The 17637-nt window shown below is 44.9% G+C and overlaps 1 protein-coding gene across 1 annotated transcript; it reads left to right on the forward strand.

The window, feature by feature from the left end:
• Nucleotides 1-696: 696 nt before the first annotated feature.
• PME31 (pectin methylesterase 31) lies at nucleotides 697-3594 on the forward strand. Its single transcript, XM_048675105.2, has 6 exons — nucleotides 697-1117; nucleotides 1672-1776; nucleotides 1863-1940; nucleotides 2039-2226; nucleotides 2348-2521; nucleotides 3303-3594. The coding sequence occupies exons 1-6, from the start codon at nucleotides 845-847 to the stop codon at nucleotides 3463-3465; spliced, it is 981 nt and encodes a 326-aa protein (XP_048531062.1). The 5' UTR covers nucleotides 697-844; the 3' UTR covers nucleotides 3466-3594.
• Nucleotides 3595-17637: the final 14043 nt, after the last annotated feature.

Genomic DNA, 17637 nt, shown 5'->3' on the forward strand with positions numbered 1-17637 from the left:
AGCAGTCTTATACTGCAAAATATTAGCACCAATTGAAGAGACACGATTCCCTATCTCTCGGCTGCATTGAAGAACTACGTGAGTTGGACCCTCAGACCCCTCTTCCCCTTCGTCTGGATTTTCATCTCCGTGAACCGAATCAAGAAGAGACTTGAATCTCACATCCCATCTACTCACATTTCCCATCATCAACTCTCATCCTCCAACCAAGCGTAAATCTCCTAGTAACCAGCTTAGTCTCATCGATTGGAGGACAATCAACTCGCTCCTTCCCCTCCCCTTGTAAGCGATGGGTAGGGCAAACTCTTCCCCTACAGGCTTCGCTAGAGATCACATGGATCTGGCTCCCCTCCGCTAGCCGCTTTGGCGGTCGTGGTGGGGAGAAAAATCTCGATGCCTTGGCTCCAGCTAGCAATTTATGTTAAGAGCATTTTAGCCCTCTCTCAGACGGCGTTCGACCGAATGACAATGCTACTTCTTCATGTTTCTGAGCGTCTGCATCCGTACTCTGAATCTTTTTCGAAGAAAATATTTGTTCGTTCGACAAGGAAGGGAAGCGGAGAAAGTCAACCCACCCTGTTCAAAAAGCAGACAAGTAAGAAGCCTCAAGCTACCCGGTGCATTCAAAGTCAAACCCACCGTCGTCTCGGCCACCAGACCGCTCCGGTTTCGTTCGCCTCTATAACAACAGCTCCCCGTTGCCTCTGTCTCTCCCTCGCTCACACGCACACAGGTCCCGGTCCACACTTTCAGCCGCTGTCACACCCAACAAACGCACGCGCGACCAAGAACCAGCCCACCGACGACCGCGCGCGCGTCCATAACCGCCGCCATCCATCCATCCATGGCGCAGCCGCACAGGCGCGTGCTCCGCGTGGCTCCGCCGGGCTCCGCAGGAGGGGGCGGGGACGGGGAGGCGTTCCCCACGGTGCAGGCCGCGGTGGACGCCGTGCCGCTGGGCAACAGGGAGCGTACCGTCATCCGCCTCGCCCCGGGGGTGTACCGGGAGCCCGTCTACGTCCCCAAGACCAAGAACTTCATCACCCTCGCCGGCGCGTCCGCCGAGGCCACCGTCATCTCCTGGGACAACACCGCCACCCGCATCAAGCACGCCCAGGTACTCCCTAGTCCCTACCTCCTTCCTGCTCAATGAAATTCCCCTGCGAGGAATTGGATTGCTGCCTCGGGATCTCATTCACCTGCTTGCAAGATTTGCTTCCATGTCACATGCTTACATGCTTTTCTAAGCTCACGGGTCTGCTCTGCACTAACAAGCCCACTTTGATATGCTTTCGTTCATCCCTTCCCGTTGACATGATCAACAGGCCGGCAGATAGTAGATTATTACAAGTCATTTTCTATGTTTGATGGAAATTTATATAGGTATAATATCCATTGCGTCACACCCTTTCATGACTACTTCCATTCTATGATCTTATAATGTGTTGAAGATGGAGAAGTGGGTAATTTAAGCAAACTATAAGCCAAAGGATTATTTTTCATACAGTAATTAATGTTCATGCTTCGGAAAAGGAAGAAGTCTGGTGCAGATAAGTTTAACCTAAATTTGACTTCACAATTCTGCTAAATGTTTAATGTGTTCATTCTTGGTCCTGTTAGTAATTCTAGTATCTCTCGAGTTGACCAACTGTACATTTTACTGTCATAAAGACATCCAGGGTCATTGGGACAGGAACATTTGGCTGTGGAACGGTTATCGTCGAGGGAGAGGATTTCATTGCAGAGAATATCACGTTTCAGAACTCAGCTCCTCAGGTACTAGTTGTTCACCTATTCTCCTTGCACAAAGAGATGATCATGCAATGGGTGTGGGAAGTTGATGTATTCTGGTTGTGATACAGGGATCCGGGCAAGCAGTCGCAGTCCGGGTAACAGCAGATAAGTGTGCCTTCTATGGTTGCCGGTTCCTTGGTTGGCAGGTATGCATATTTCTTCACCTCCTGGTTAAATCACTGCATTGATCAGAATAATAAGCAGTATTACTTGTGTGATTTTAACTTGGACTTAAATCATGCAGGATACATTATATTTACATTATGGAAAACAATACTTGAGAGACTGTTACATTGAGGGTAACTGTGACTTCATCTTTGGTAACTCTATTGCCCTTCTGGAACATTGCCATATACATTGCAAATCAGCGGGATTTATTACTGCCCATAGTCGGAAATCCTCTTCAGAGTCGACTGGCTACGTGTTCCTAAGGTGAGTTATCCCATGCTCATTCTTAGATCTTGTCAACTTTAGTTAGCTCATCACTAAGTTTGGTATGTAGCTTGAGCATTTCAGTATGCCATATCTTACGCCTGCTTGTTGTCACACTCAGGTGTATTATTACAGGAAACGGAGAAGCTGGATATATATTCCTGGGTCGGCCATGGGGGCCCTTTGGGAGGGTTGTCTTTGCGCACACTTTTATGGATCGCTGTGTTAAGGCCACTGGGTGGCATAATTGGGACAAATCTGAGAATGAAAGAACCGCTTGCTTCTATGAGTACAGGTACTGGATTCATCAGATATAGTTAGTAATTTTCATCTGATTTATATGAACCTCAGATGGTTGTATGCTACAATAGCTTCTGTTTGATCTTGACACTCACATCAAATCCCTCATAGACAATTAAACGTATGCTTCAGGAGTGATTCTAATTGCAATGTTCTTCGCGATTAGCAGCTGCTATGAGATGCATGGCATATGTTGCTATGAACATAGCATATCAAGTCAGGTTGTGCATGTTGCTACATAACCAAAAACCAAACCAAACCGAAGTCTGCTTAGTCTGGTTTTTGGTTTTCGTTGCAGTAGCAAAATCCTTCATCATTCTATGGTCGGTTAGTTTAGTATAAAACTGAAAAGGAAACCTGGTACATTACTGAAGTTCCAGGCCCAGAAAGGCTTCCTGCTCCCAGTTTCCTACCCCTCTCCACTGGGCGCTTGGCTTCCTGCAAAATCCTTCACCGTTTTAGGTTTTATGCTGCTGGTCAATATATCATCACATTTTTGAAATTTTGTCAACTTTGGTCAGTTTGGTATGTACCGAAACATTGCCAAAGCAGTTTGATATTTTTTTTGAACTGAAAGCAGTTTGATATTTACTCAAATAGAATTCTATTTTGCTTCCATATCGTACCAAAGTCTTGGTACCGTAATTACCAAAAAAATGTATTTACTGCAAACACCGTGTTTATGGAACCGAACTAACCAAATTAAAGTAATGCACACTCCTTTTTTTTAGTGTGCTATATACATAGTTAACCTTTTTGTCACTATTTTTCCGCAGGTGCTCAGGGCCCGGTTCCCGGTCATCAAGCAGGGTGTCTTGGTGTAGAGAATTGCTTGACCTTGAAGCAGAACAGTTCCTTACACACTCCTTCGTTGATCCAGACCTTGATAGACCATGGCTTCTCCAGATGATGGCGATAAAGATACCAGCTTCAGCGTAGTCTGGTCCCAGGATCCTAGTTCAAACCTCCTTCGTACCCTATCTAGTAAATAAATTTGGGGAATGTATTATAAGTTTATCACATTTATTCACTTTTGTATCCATGTTTATCATATATTCTTTTTGTTTAGCCTCCCGCTCCCGAACCCTGGACTCCCGCTCGCCCCCTTCCCCTTGCTGCTGCTGGCTGCTGCTGTCCGTCGGGCGGACGATGGTGGCAGGGCCACTCCCCCAAGCAGCCACCCTGCTGCCCGTTCCCTCCCCCAAGCCATCCCCAAACCCTAGATTTTTTTTTCAAAACGAAGGCAAAAGTTTTGCCTCGTCCATTAAATAAGCAGAAGAGAGATGCTTGGTTAATTAACGGAAAATTGGGTTAAAACCATCACAAACCGTCAAAGCGGCACACAAAAATACCCTACACACACCTCAACAATGAGGACCTCATCAAGATACACTCGGACGTCATCATCATCACTTCTCCCCAACAGGCGTCATCACCCTCCCTAGACTCCGAGCAAGCGACTCCGACTTCGCCGAAGACAAACCTTGACCCTACCCTCATCGTAGAGGCTGTGTGGAAACACAAGTAGAACCATGCCATGCCCAGCCACCTGCATCGAAGGCAGCGCAACTCCGACTCTGAAGAAGAGCTCCAAAGCAGAACTATGCGGCTAGGGCCATGGAAGACCACTGAACAGACCACCTGTTGCATGTCATCGTTGCCACAGGGGCCTCGCCGCCGCAGCTTCGACTTCACTGCAACAAAACAAAACCCGAGGTAGAATATCACACTCTCACCACTTGGCCAACAACGACTGGTGGCGTTTGGTCTTGCAACGGCTATCAGGCTTTTGGCGTTGCCATGGTTGTCATCCCCTTCGTCTGGTCGTTGTTAAGCCCAACGGAAGATCTCATGAGAATTCACACTGGAGGATGAGGATTTGGCGAGAGGAGCGAGAGAGAAGGGAATGAGGCAAAGAATAGTAGGTGAGTTTATACGTGTCCTTACTTCTTCGATAAACCACACAGTACAACAACCGTAATTCAAATACCCCTCTCACTACACAGGCATCTAGGCCCATACTTGTCAACAAGCCACTCACAGCTCTTGACAAGTAGCTGGTTTCAAGAACCACCTTTCAATTAACACCCTTCCTGTGGGTTTGATATTCAGAGCCACATTTGGGGAGAAAGGCAGGGACTATCAACACCCGAAGATGGATCAAAGGTAATCAGTGGGGCTCGAGTGCACGCAACGTGCTCGTCCTTGGTTCGGATGACCGCATCCAGAGAGGAAGAGGGGGGCTTAGCTAGCTCGAGGCGCGAGGTTGGTGGGACATGGGAGTAGCGGGGGTTGGCTGTGGCTATTGGCCAAGAACGGCGGTAGAGAGAGCTCGAAGGCGAGCAAGATTGAGGAAGAAAAGGGATGCCAACACGGTGGAGAGCTCAAGTGGGCGAGAAGGAGGAGCTCGAGGTGGTCGGGGGCCTCGACTAGGGTGAAGCTGCAATGCACCGGTGCACGTAGCATAGAAATGAATAAGGGTTTGAACACTTGGCTTTTGATGAATATATATGGGGTCTAGGATGGCTAGGCCAAGCTTAGGGCAGGAGGGTTCATGTTTTTGAAACCCATCAATGACTGGAATCGGTCAGGAGGAAGTTACTGGAGGGGAGTGAGGTGGAATGAGAGGGTACAGTAAAAAATGGTGAAATCTGGAGAATTTTGAATAGCGCTAAGCTCAACCCCTAGAAATATGAAGAAGGTGCTTGATCTGATTTCACCCTAACTCCACCAAGCTATGTTCAGTGAAACATGATTTGGGGTGATAGGGACTGAAGGTGATGCTCTGCTAAATTTCTGGAGATTTTAGAACATCTCTAGCAGACCCCGCATCCCGCCCCGACCCGCAAAATAACCGCCAAAGTGCGGGTCGGGGCGGGAAAACCTGCCCGACCAGACCCCACATCCTGCCTCGGCCCGCAAATATTTTTGCGGGGCGTGGTAAAACATCTCCCCCAACCTCTAGATTCACGGGCTAGGAGGACGACCCGCTCCCCCACCCACCGACACCATTGCCCCACCACCGCATGCTCCGGTGCATCTTCCCCGGCCGTCCTTCGCCGCCATGGATGACTCCCTGCTGTCCCCCGTCACCGTCGAGGTCGCGCACACTCCCTCCCCTCGGGCGGATCTTGTCACCGGCCATGTTGGCCTCGCCATCGCCCAAGGTAACACCGCGCCTGCCCGCAAGTGGCAGGGCAACGTGGTCATGCAGGGCGACAATAGGAAGAGGATTCCGGCTACAAAGAAGCCGCCTCCTTCATCTCCTCACTCCGCCCCGGAAAGAGGTGCCCCAACGATGCCGCTCAATGGTGCTGCTTGAAGGAAACATGCCCTAGAGGCAATAATAAAGTTGTTATTTATATTTCCTTATATCATGATAAATGTTTTTTATTCATGCTAGAATTGTATTAACTGAAAACTTAGTACATGTGTTAATACATAGACAAACAGAGTGTCACTAGTATGCCTCTACTTGACTATCTCGTTGAATCAATGATGGTTATGTTTCCTAACCATAGACATGAGTTGTCATTTGATTAACGGGGTCACATCATTAGAGAATGATGTGATTGACTATTGACCCATCCATTAGCTTAGCACGATGATCGTTTAGTTTGTTGCTATTGATTTCTCCATAACTTATACACGTTCCTATGACTATGAGACTATGCAACTCCCGAATACCGGAGGAACACTTAGTGTGCTATCAAACGTCACAACGTAATTGGGTGACTATAAAGATGCTCTACAGGTGTCTCCGATGATGTTTGTTGAGTTGGCATAGATCGAGATTAGGATTTGTCACTCCGAGTATCGGAGAGGTATCTCTGGGCCCTCTCGGTAATGCACATCACTATAAGCCTTGCAAGCAATGTGACTAATGAGTTAGTTGCGGGATGATGCATTACGGAACAAGTAAAGAGACTCGCCAGTAATGAGATTGAACTAGGTATTGAGATACCGATGATCGAATCTCGGGCAAATTTGCCTCTACTTGACTAGCTCGTTGAATCAATGATGGTTATGTTTTGTAACATCCCAAATTTTCAATTTGGAATGTTATACATAGGTCATTCATGCATATCATATTTTATTGCATTTCATTTTATGATCCTCAAAATCCTAAGCAACTCAAGGACCCTCGGAGAGAGTTGGGGATTTTCCCTCGTTCTCAAATTTGAGTTTTATCAAATATTGGAACAAGGATCACTTTGGTTTTAATTATTTTTCTCTCCGAAAATATTTCATATCAAAATATATGAGAGTAGATAATATGAATTCTCTAAAATAAATGAAATATTAGAGGAAAATGTTAAAATCAAATAAGTTATTTTATTTGGGTTTTATCTCTATTTTATTTGAATTAGGAAAAATATGCATTTTTCAAAATTGCATTAGAGGCCCAAATAAATGTTCACCCTGTCCGGAGTATTTTTAGAGGACGGGGAAAATTTATTTCAGGATTTTTGGAGTCCGTTTAGTATTTCTTTTCTTTGTGTTTCTGTGCGGATTTTTTTTTTAAAAAATTATCGCCTTACCGGGCCGTGTCCGCCTGGGACACCAACCCGAGCGGCCCTTTAAGAGGCGAGGCCTCGAGCCGCCAGCAGCCCAAACCCTAAGCCCGCGCGCCCCGCCAAACCCTAAGCCCGTGCGCCCCGCCAAACCCTAAGCCGTTGTCGCCACCCGCCGCTGCCGCCACCGCCCGCCGCCACCCGGCGCCGCCGGAGCCGCCGCCCGCCGTCGCCGATCTCCACCGAGCCGCCGCCGTTGACTTTTGTCCGGTCGGTTTTTTTAGAAACCCTATACCATTTTTTTCTTATTAGATCGGTTTTTGTTTCGGTTTTTTTGGTTCGGTTAAGTTGCGGACGTTCGTCCGTACATTCTTTTTAACGAACGCCGTTCACCCGTTAGTCACAGACAGCGAACGTTCGTTTGTTAGCCTGTTCGTTAGTTTTTTTCTAGGGTTTTTCGCGATTATTTTCGATCGCGATTTCTGACCCGATTTTCGTTTTAGTTTATCTTTTCGCTCGTTTATCGGAATCAGCCGATTCAAACGCCTAGATCTTCGTCTCGAAGCCCTCTTTCTGTTTAATCAAGTTGAACAAGATTTTGGTACTATAAAATTTGACTTTAGTCCAGATTAGTAATCGGATCTTGTTTCTTTCCCAGTTTGAGTTTCGTTGCTCCGCTTGATTTGATTCTTTTTGCTAATCGGAGTTCTTCAGTTGAACTTTCTGCTTAGATCTTCTTATTTGAGATTTATCCATGCATCTTTGCTTGATTTCTTATGTATGTTATTGTTTGTTTGCGATAGAACACCCGGAGTGCGAAGCGTGCTACTACGAGTCTCTAGGTTTTGCGGACCATCAGCAAGGCAAGTAACACTTTGATCATACCCTTTTATCACCCAATTTTTATGCATTAGTTCAACCTTCACACATTGCATGAGTAGGATCTCTTAACATGTGGGTTTGGGAAGTAGATGATGAGGTAGAACCTATTACTTGTTTTATTATCAAACCCCTGGGAGTTACTTCTACGTTGTGCTTATATTGCCATGCTATGCTCGTAGACGTGGATTTGGGTTTGAGTGTATCCATGACAGATGTGAGATTGTTAATTTAATGGTTTAACTTAAGGTGGCAACTTTAATACACATCTGGGTGGATTGCTTGTTTTGGGCACCTGGGGATATACCGGTGTTGTCCTAGGAGATCCCGGGGATATACCGTGTGATCCTCCTACGGTCCGCCACCCAGGCTCAAAGGGATCATAAGATTATTCATGCTAGAAACTTCCGTGTGCAGCCACAAGGCATTATGGGCTCTGGCATAGTTGAGTATGTTGTGTGACCTCTTTCAGTGGTGGGCTAGCAGATGTAGAGGGAAAGTAGGTGTAACTGTCCACCTGGAGTAAAGAGTTAATGCTTCTGAAAGACTGTGTCTCGGTCATCCGTTTCTCAAACACCACGTAGTGCAAGAAATCCAACGGGGGAGATCGAGTCTTGTGGGGAAAAGTGCGCAAACCTCTGTAGAGTGTACAAACTAATCATGGTTAGCCGTGTCCCCGGTTATGGACATCTTGAGTATTTGGTTTATGGATTATCATATGGATCTCATCAGTCTAATTCAATTTGTTCGGTTGATAATTACTTTTAATTTGGATTGAGTTGGAGGAACCTTCTCAATGTTGTTCAACTACCATGATAGTTAAATAAAATATATTCCTTTGTTGTTGGAAAAAATTGGCTTTACGCAAAACATTTTAACCATACAGCCTCTACCAGCCATATATGCATGTAGTGATAGCATTTATTCTGTTCATTACTCGCCTGTGTTACATTGCCAGCATATTCCATGTGCTAGCCCATTTTCGGGCTGCAACGTATCATGTTGCAGACTTTTCAGATGAGGAGTAAGACGCAATAGGTCATTTGTCATGCACTCAGCTATGCCGTTGGAGTTGATGGATTCACTTTATCTTCCAAGCCTTCCGCTGTTATCGTATTAGATGGCCTTAAGCCATATTTATTGTAATAAGTTCTCTCTTGAGACATTCGATGTAATAAGTGTGTGATTGCCACTCTGTTATAAATCCTTCGAGTACTGTGTGTCTCAGCATTACCGATCCAGGGATGACACTGAAGCACAGAGACTTGACCGTTTAAGGTCGGGTCGCTACAAGATGGTATCAGAGCACACGCTGAATGTAGGACACGACCACTAAGAAAAGCCATAGACCACTCTCCTCTACTTATTTCTGACTCCTCTCCATTTTCTACTATTTAGGATGGCGGACTCGAGGAACAAGTTTGCACAACCGGATGAAGACACACCTTTTGGACGACACTTGAAGGAAGTCACTAGGTACCTGAATATTGGAATACCAAGCTTCACCGGGACCTACACTGCCACACTACCAGAAGAGGAACATTAGTTGATTTGAGTTCAAGTTCCAAGAAGGACGCTCACGCCAGTCACTAAACCCATAGAGTTTTCCTTTGATGCACCCACCTGGAGTCTAGGCAAGAGTATGGCAGCCCACATTGCTATAGGACGTATTGGAGAAGTCTACAAACAGGAGCTGAAGGACACTATCTACCAGATATGTGGACGCCGAGATGAGCAATGGGAGATGATCAACAGCAGGAAGGACCGGTCCATTGCAGCATTATCCAGGAATTAAACCATCACATTCGTCGCCAGGAGAACCAGATGTGCGCAAGCATGATAGATTTGAAGAAGGCGTTGATCAGGATCACGGAGCTAGAAGAGGAGCTTAAGTCTACACGCGATGGATATGAGGAGGAAATGATGATACTTGTGGAGAGGAATGATCACATGACAAGGAAGCTAGGAGTTTTTATGGGAGACCCCGCGCCAGGATGAGAAGACGATGAACCCCAGGAGATTCGTCCCGAAGAATACATCATCACCGACGACACTGACTCCGCCCCGGATAGTAGTGATGATGACTATGAAGACGAAGCTGGAGCAGATATCATGGAGTCTTCCACCGATCAAAATTTCTAGTAGACGACCAATACTATTAGTAGTACCCCCATGTAAATATTAGTAGTCTGAGCACTGTAACGATAGTTAGACCGGTTGTATGCCCTTGCTTGATTGATTGAGTGATATGATATGATTGTGTTTGTCTCATGTGCATATGGGTAGTGCTTTCTCATTAGACCTCTTTCTATTCTAAACTCTTCCCTCTAAAACCCATCAGATGCCTCCGAGACGTGACCCCAGATTTGCTTTCCCACCGGAGCTCACTCAGTTGATCCAACAGCAGAATGCCTTGATGCAGTTGTTAGTTCAGAACCAAGGCAACAACAACAACAACAACAACAACAATAACAACAATCCATCTCCACCACCACCAGTTGACAACTTAGCCCGTTTTCTGAGGCTGCAGCCGCCGGTGTTTTCTAGTAGCACCGAGCCCATAGTTGCGGATGATTGGCTGCGCAGGATTGGAAGGGAGTTGACCACCACAGGTTGCACTGATGCTGAGAAAGTGTGTTTTGCCGCACACCAATTGGACGACCCTGCAGCCGCATGGTGGGAGAATTACACAACCACTTTTACTATAGCCAATGTCACTTGGGAGCAGTTTCAGCAAGCATTCCGCACAGCCCACGTATCCACTGGAGCTATGAGCATGAAGAAGCATGAGTTTCGCAACTTACGCCAGGGGAACCATACTGTAGGCCAATACGTGGAGGAGTTTAGTAAGTTATCCCGCTATGCTCCTGATGATGTGGCCACAGATGCCGCGAAGCAGGAGAAGTTTATGGAAGGGCTAAATGATGAGATGAGCATGCAGTTGATGGTGGCAACATTCAACAACTACCAGGAGTTGGTAGACAAGGCTCTTATGATTGACGGGAAGCAATATCAGATTGAGAACCGCAAGAGGAAGTATGGACAAGGAAAGTACAATTCTGAAGCTCAGCAGAAGCCTCATTTCACCCCGAACTCGGGAGGAATTATCCATAACCATGGAGGCCACACTCACAATGGAGGAAGTTCCCATAACCACAGTGGCCCCAAGAATGGAAACGGGAATGGAGCAGGCAGCAATCAGAACCGCTCTAACCTAGCCACACCCGCCAAGAAGGATCAAAGTCACATTACCTGTTTCAAGTGCGGGAAGACTGGATACTATGCCAACAATTGTCCGGAATTGAAGAACGGTAATGGCAATGGAAGCGCTGGGAAGAATCCCAACCCTTTCAACAGGGTACAAGTGAACCACGTGAACATGGAGGAGGTTGAAGAACAGCCAGATGCAGTTATCGGTAAGTTTTTGGTTAAGTCTTTTACTGCAATCGTTCTTTTCGATACTGGTGCATCGCATTCATACATATCAAGGGGATTCGTGGATAAGTATAAGTTGCCCACTAAGGTACTTAGGACACCTATGTTAGTAAGCTCACCAGGAGCGGAGTATATGGCAAGTCAAGGATGTTTTCAGATGCCATTGACCATTGGGAGCCATGTTTTCCCCTCAGACCTGATAATTTTGGAGTCACAAGGATTGGATGTGATATTAAGAATGGATTGGCTATCGATGTATGGGAGAAACATCGATTGTGCGAGTAAGTCAATTTTTCTTACCACCCCGGAGGGAAAAAGGATCAAGTATGTATCCAGGCATACGCCAAGGAGAACCCAAGTACATTCTCTCACGGGAGTTGTTCGGGAGGAAGTGCCTATTGTGAAGGATTACCCAGATGTATTTCTAGAGGAGTTACCAGGCAAGCCGCCAGATCGAGACATCGAGTTTTTGATAGAGCTGTTGCCACACACCGGGCCTATATCAAAGAGACCATACCGGATGCCCGCGAATGATCTATAGGAGATCAGGAAACAGATTAAGGAGTTATTGGAGAAAGGTTACATTCGACGGAGTTCATCACCATGGGGAACCCTAGTGCTATTGGTTGAGAAGAAGGATAAATCCCTAAGAATGGTTGTTGATTATCGGGCATTGAATGAAGTGACAATCAAGAACAAGTACCCACTGTCAATGATCAATGATATGTTTGACCAGCTACAAGGAGCTAAAGTGTTTTCGAAGATCGATCTACGATCAGGCTACCACCAGCTGAAGATTCGAGAAAAGGATATACCTAAGACAGCGTTCACCACACGGTATGGGCTTTATGAGTATACGGTTATGTCATTTGGATTGACTAACGCCCTTGCCTATTTCATGGGTATGATGAATAAGGTGTTCATGGAGTTCTTGGATAAGTTTGTCGTGGTGTTCATTGATGATATTTTAGTATACTCAAAGGATGAAGAGGAATACAAGGAGCATTTGCGCTTAGTTCTTGAGAAACTTAGGGAGCATCAGTTGTATGCCAAATTCAGCAAGTGTGAGTTTTGGTTAAAGGAAGTTGGATTTCTTGGACATGTTATATCGGGAGAAGGTATAGCAGTAGACCCCACCAAAGTTTAGTCGGTAACTGAATGGTTGGCACCCACCTCAGTTGGAGAGATCCGCAATTTTCTTGGACTCGTGGGATACTATCCAAGATTCATTGAAAATTTCTCTAAGATTGCGAAGCCAATGACGACGTTGTTGAAGAAGGACACCAAGTTCCATTGGACTGAGGAATGTGAAGCTAGTTTCCAGGAGTTGAAGAAACGTTTGACTACAGCCCCAGTGCTGATTCTGCCGGATATACGCAAGGATTTCCAAGTATATTGCGACGCCTCTCGCTTAGGACTTGGAGGAGTACTTATGCAAGACGGAAGAGTTGTTTCATATGCCTCACGACAGCTTCGACCGCATGAGTTGAATTATGCCACACATGATTTGGAGTTAGCAGTTGTGGTGCATGCACTCAAGACCTGGAGACATTTTCTTATTGGGAACCATTGTGATGTGTACACGGATCATAAGAGTTTGAAGTACATTTTCACACAGAAGGAGTTGAACCTTAGGCAAAGGAGATGGTTGGAGCTTATAAAGGATTATGATATGAAGTTGCACTATCATCCGGGAAAGGCCAATGTCGTAGCAGACGCTTTGAGCCGAAAGAGTTATGCCAATACCTTAGTAACAGGAGGATTGCCAAAGGAGTTGGTAGAAGATTTCAGGGAGCTACGTTTAGAGATTGTTCCCAAAGGTTTTGTTACAACCATGGAAGTTCAATCGACATTGTTGGGAAAGATTCGAGAAGCCCAGAAGGATGACAAAGAAATTATCGAGATAAAGGAGAAGATGAGTGAAGGCAAAGCCAAAGGTTTTCGTGAGGATGAGCATGACACCTTGTGGTTTGCGGACCGCATTTTTGTGCCCAATAATGCCGAGATCGGGAAGTTGATATTACAGGAAGCTCACGACTCACCATACTCGATATACCCCAGAAACACCAAGATGTATTTGGATTTGAAGGAGCGTTTCTGGTGGACTGGAATGAAGAAGGATATTGCCAAGTATGTAGCCGTATGTGATGTATGTCAGAGAGTGAAGGCAGAACATCAGAAGCCAGCAGGATTACTATAGCCTATGTCGATACCCGAATGGAAGTGGGATAAGCTTGGCATGGATTTTATCACCGGATTACCCAGGACCCGATCGGGGTATGATTCTATCTGGGTAGTAGTGGACCGCTTGACCAAAGTAGCTCACTTTATCCCAGTGAAAACCACATATACAAGTGCAAAATTGGCCAAGATATATATGACCAGGATCGTATGTCTACATGGAGTTCTGAGGACCATCGTATCAGACAGAGGAACATAGTTTACTTCAAAAGTTTTGGCACCAACTGCACCAGACTTTGGGAACCAGGCTGGAGTTCAATACAGCTTTTCACCCGCAGACAGATCGGCAGACTGAGAGAGTCAATCAGATTCTGGAGGACATGCTGAGAGCTTGTGCACTAGACTACGGTTCTAGTTGGGATGATAATTTACCCTACACGGAATTCTCGTACAATAACAGCTACCAGGCCAGTTTGAAGATGGCACCGTTTGAAGCCCTGTACAGAAGAAGATGCCGAACACCGTTGATGTGGGATGAAGTTGGAGACCGTCAGTTGTTTGGACCGGATTTGATCAAAGAGTCTGAAGAGAAGCTTAAGCTAATTCGAGATAGACTAAATGTAGCTCAGTCCAGACAGAAGAGTTATGCAGACTCGAAATGCAAGGAGGTAGTCTATGAAATCGGAGACAGAGCATATCTGCGAGTGTCACCTCTGCGAGGAGTTAAGCATTTTGGAGTTAAAGGAAAGTTAGCCCCGAGATTTGTAGGACCGTACCGTGTTCTGGAGCGCATGGGAGAGGTTGCCTACAAGTTGGAGTTACCTAAAGGACTATCAGGAGTTCATGATGTGTTTCATGTTTCCCAGTTGAAGAAGTTCCATGCTGAGATGGTAGATATTCCTCTAAGAGATATAGTGCCCCTGGAAGCAATTCAGTTGGACAGTGATTTGACGTATGAGGAAAAACCAGTCAAGATTGTCGAGTTTGCCAATCGAGTTACCCGCAGCAAGGTTATCAAGTTTTGCAAAGTTCAATGGAGCCACCATAGCGAGGATGAAGCCACCTGGGAAAGAGAGGATGATCTACGCAAATACCACCCACACCTATTTTCTAGCCAACCCGAATCTCGAGGGCGAGATTCATCTTAAGGGGGGTAGGTTTGTAACATCCCAAATTTTCAATTTGGAATGTTATACATAGGTCATTCATGCATATCATATTTTATTGCATTTCATTTTGTGATCCTCGAAATCCTAAGCAACTCAAGGACCCTCGGAGAGAGTTGGGGATTTTCCCTCGTTCTCAAATTTGAGTTTTATCAATTATTGGAACAAGGATCACTTTGGTTTTAATTAATTTTCTCTCCGAAAATATTTCATATCAAAATATATGAGAGGAGATAATATGACTTCTACAAAATAAATGAAATATTAGAGGAAAATATTAAAATCAAAAAAGTTATTTTATTTGGGTTTTATCGCTATTTTATTTGAATTAGGAAAAATATGCGTTTTTCAAAATTGCATTAGAGGCCCAAATAAATGTTCACCCTGTCCGGACTATTTTTAGAGGACGGGGAAATTTTATTTCAGGAATTTTGGAGTTCGTTTAGTATTTCTTTTTTTTTGTTTCTCTGCGCGGAATTATATATAAAAAAAAGTTACCGCCTTACCGGGCCGTGTCCACCTGGGACACCGACCTGGCCGGCCCTTTAAGAGGCGAGGCCTCGAGCCACCACCAGCCCCAACCCTAAGCCTGCGCACCCTGCCAAACCCTAAGCTGCCGCCGCCACCCGCCGCGGCCGCCGCGCCGCCACCAGCCGTCGCCGATCTCCACCGAGCCGTCGCCGTTGACTTTCGTCCGATCGGTTTTTTAGAAACCCTAGACCATTTTTTCTTATTATATTGGTTTTTGTTTCTTTTTTTCGGTTCGGTTAAGTTGCGGACGTTCGTCTGTACGTTCATTTTAACGAACGCCGTTCACCCGTTAGTCACAGACAGCGAACGTTCATTCGTTAGCCTATTCGTCAGTTTTTCTTTTTCCAGGGTTTTTCGCGATTATTTTCGATCGTGATTTCTGACCCGATTTTTGTTTTAGTTTATCTTTTCACTCGTTTATCGGAATCAGGCGATTCAAACGCCTAGATCTTCGTCTCGAAGCCCTCTTTCTGTTTAATCAAGTTGAACAAGATTTTGGTACTGTAAAATTTGACTTTAGTCTAGATTAGTAATCGGATCTTGTTTCTTTCACAGTTTGAGTTTCATTGCTCCATTTGATTTGATTCTTTTTGCTAACTGGAGTTCTTCAATTGAACTTTCTGGTTATATCTTCTTATTTGAGATTTATCCGTGCATCTTTGGTTGATTTCTTATGTATGTTATTGTTTGTTTGCGATAGAACACCCGGAGTGCGATGCGTGCTACTACGAGTCTCTAGGTTTTGCGGATCATCAGCAAGGCAAGTAACACTTTGATCATACCCCTTTATCACCTAGTTTCTATGCATTAGTTCAAACTTCACAGATTGCATGAGTAGGATCTCTTAACATGTGGGTTTGGGAAGTAGATGATGAGGTAGAACCTATTACCTATTTTATTATCAAACCCCTAGGAGTTACTTCTACGTTGTGCTTATATTGCCATGCTATGCTCGTAGACGTGGATTTGGGTTTGAGTGTATCCATGACAGATGTAAGATTGTTAATTTAATGGTTTAACTTAAGGTGGCAACTTTAATACACATCTGGGTGGATTGCTCGTTTTGGGCACCTGGGGATATACCGGTGTTGTCCTAGGAGATCCCGGGGATATACCGTGTGATCCTCCTACGGTCCGCCACCCAAGCTCAAAGGTATCATAAGATTATTCATGCTAGAAACTTTCATGTGCAGCCACAAGCCACCATGGGCTCTGGCATAGTTGAGTATGTTGTGTGACCTCTTTCAGTGGTGGGCTAGCAGATGTAGAGGGAAAGTAGGTGTAACTGTCCACCTGGAGTAAAGAGTTAATGCTTCTGAAAGACTATGTCTCGGTCATCCGTTTCTCAAACACCATGTAGTGCGAGAAATCCAACGGAGGAGATCGTGTCTTGTGGGGAAAAGTGCGCAAACCTCTGCAGAGTGTACAAACTAATCATGGTTAGCCGTGTCCCCTGTTATGGACATCTTGAGTATCTGGTTTATGGATTATCATGTGGATCTCATCACTCTAATTTAATTTGTTGGGTTGATAATTACTTTTAATTGGGATTGAGTTGGAGGAACCTTCTCAATGTTGTTCAACTACCATGATAGTTAAATAAAATATATTCCTTTGTTGTAGGAAAAAATTGGCTTTACGCAAAACATTTTAACCACACAACCTCCACTAGCCATATATGCATGTAGTCACTGAAGTAAATATGCCCTAGAGGCAATAATAAAGTTATTATTTATTTCCTTGTATCATGATAAATGTTTATTATTCATGCTAGAATTGTATTAACCAGAAACATAATACATGTGTGAATACATAAACAAATAGAGTGTCACTAGTATGCCTCTACTTGACTAGCTCGTTGATCAAAGATGGTTATGTTTCCTAACCATAGACATGAGTTGTTATTTGGTTAACGGGATCACATCATTAGGATAATGATGTGATTGACTTGACCCATTCCGTTAGCTTAGCACTTGATCGTTTAGTTTGTTGCTATTGCTTTCTTCATAACTTATATATGTTCCTATGACTATGAGATTATGCAACTCCCATTTACCGGAGGAACACTTTGTGTGCTACCAAACGTCACAACGTAACTGGGTGATTATAAAGCTGCTCTACAGGTGTCTCCAAAGGTATTTGTTGGGTTGGCATATTTCGAGATTAGGATTTGTCACTCTGATTGTTGGAGAGGTATCTCTGGGCCCTCTCGGTAATGCACATCACTCAAGCCTTGCAAGCATTGCAACTAATAAGTTAGTTGCGAGATGATGTATTATGGAACGAGTAAAGAGACTTGCCGGTAACGAGATTGAACTACGTATTGAGATACCGACAATCGAATCTCGGGCAAGTAACATACCGATGACAAAAGGAACAACGTATATTGTTATGCGGTCTGACCG

Source organism: Triticum urartu, chromosome 1A (assembly GCF_056163025.1).
Source record: "Triticum urartu cultivar PI428250 chromosome 1A, HENAU_Tu73, whole genome shotgun sequence".
In the NCBI taxonomy this organism is placed as follows: Eukaryota; Viridiplantae; Streptophyta; class Magnoliopsida; order Poales; family Poaceae; genus Triticum; species Triticum urartu.

What these genes read in the sequence shown, in the direction of transcription:
- PME31 (XM_048675105.2), top strand. Translation starts at nt 845, where the DNA reads ATGGCGCAGCCGCACAGGCGCGTGCTCCGCGTGGCTCCGCCGGGCTCC. An exon ending in CCCGCATCAAGCACGCCCAG is followed by an intron (nt 1,118 to 1,671) that starts GTACTCCCTAGT and finishes ACTGTCATAAAG; the next exon opens with ACATCCAGGGTCATTGGGAC. An exon ending in TTCAGAACTCAGCTCCTCAG is followed by an intron (nt 1,777 to 1,862) that starts GTACTAGTTGTT and finishes GTTGTGATACAG; the next exon opens with GGATCCGGGCAAGCAGTCGC.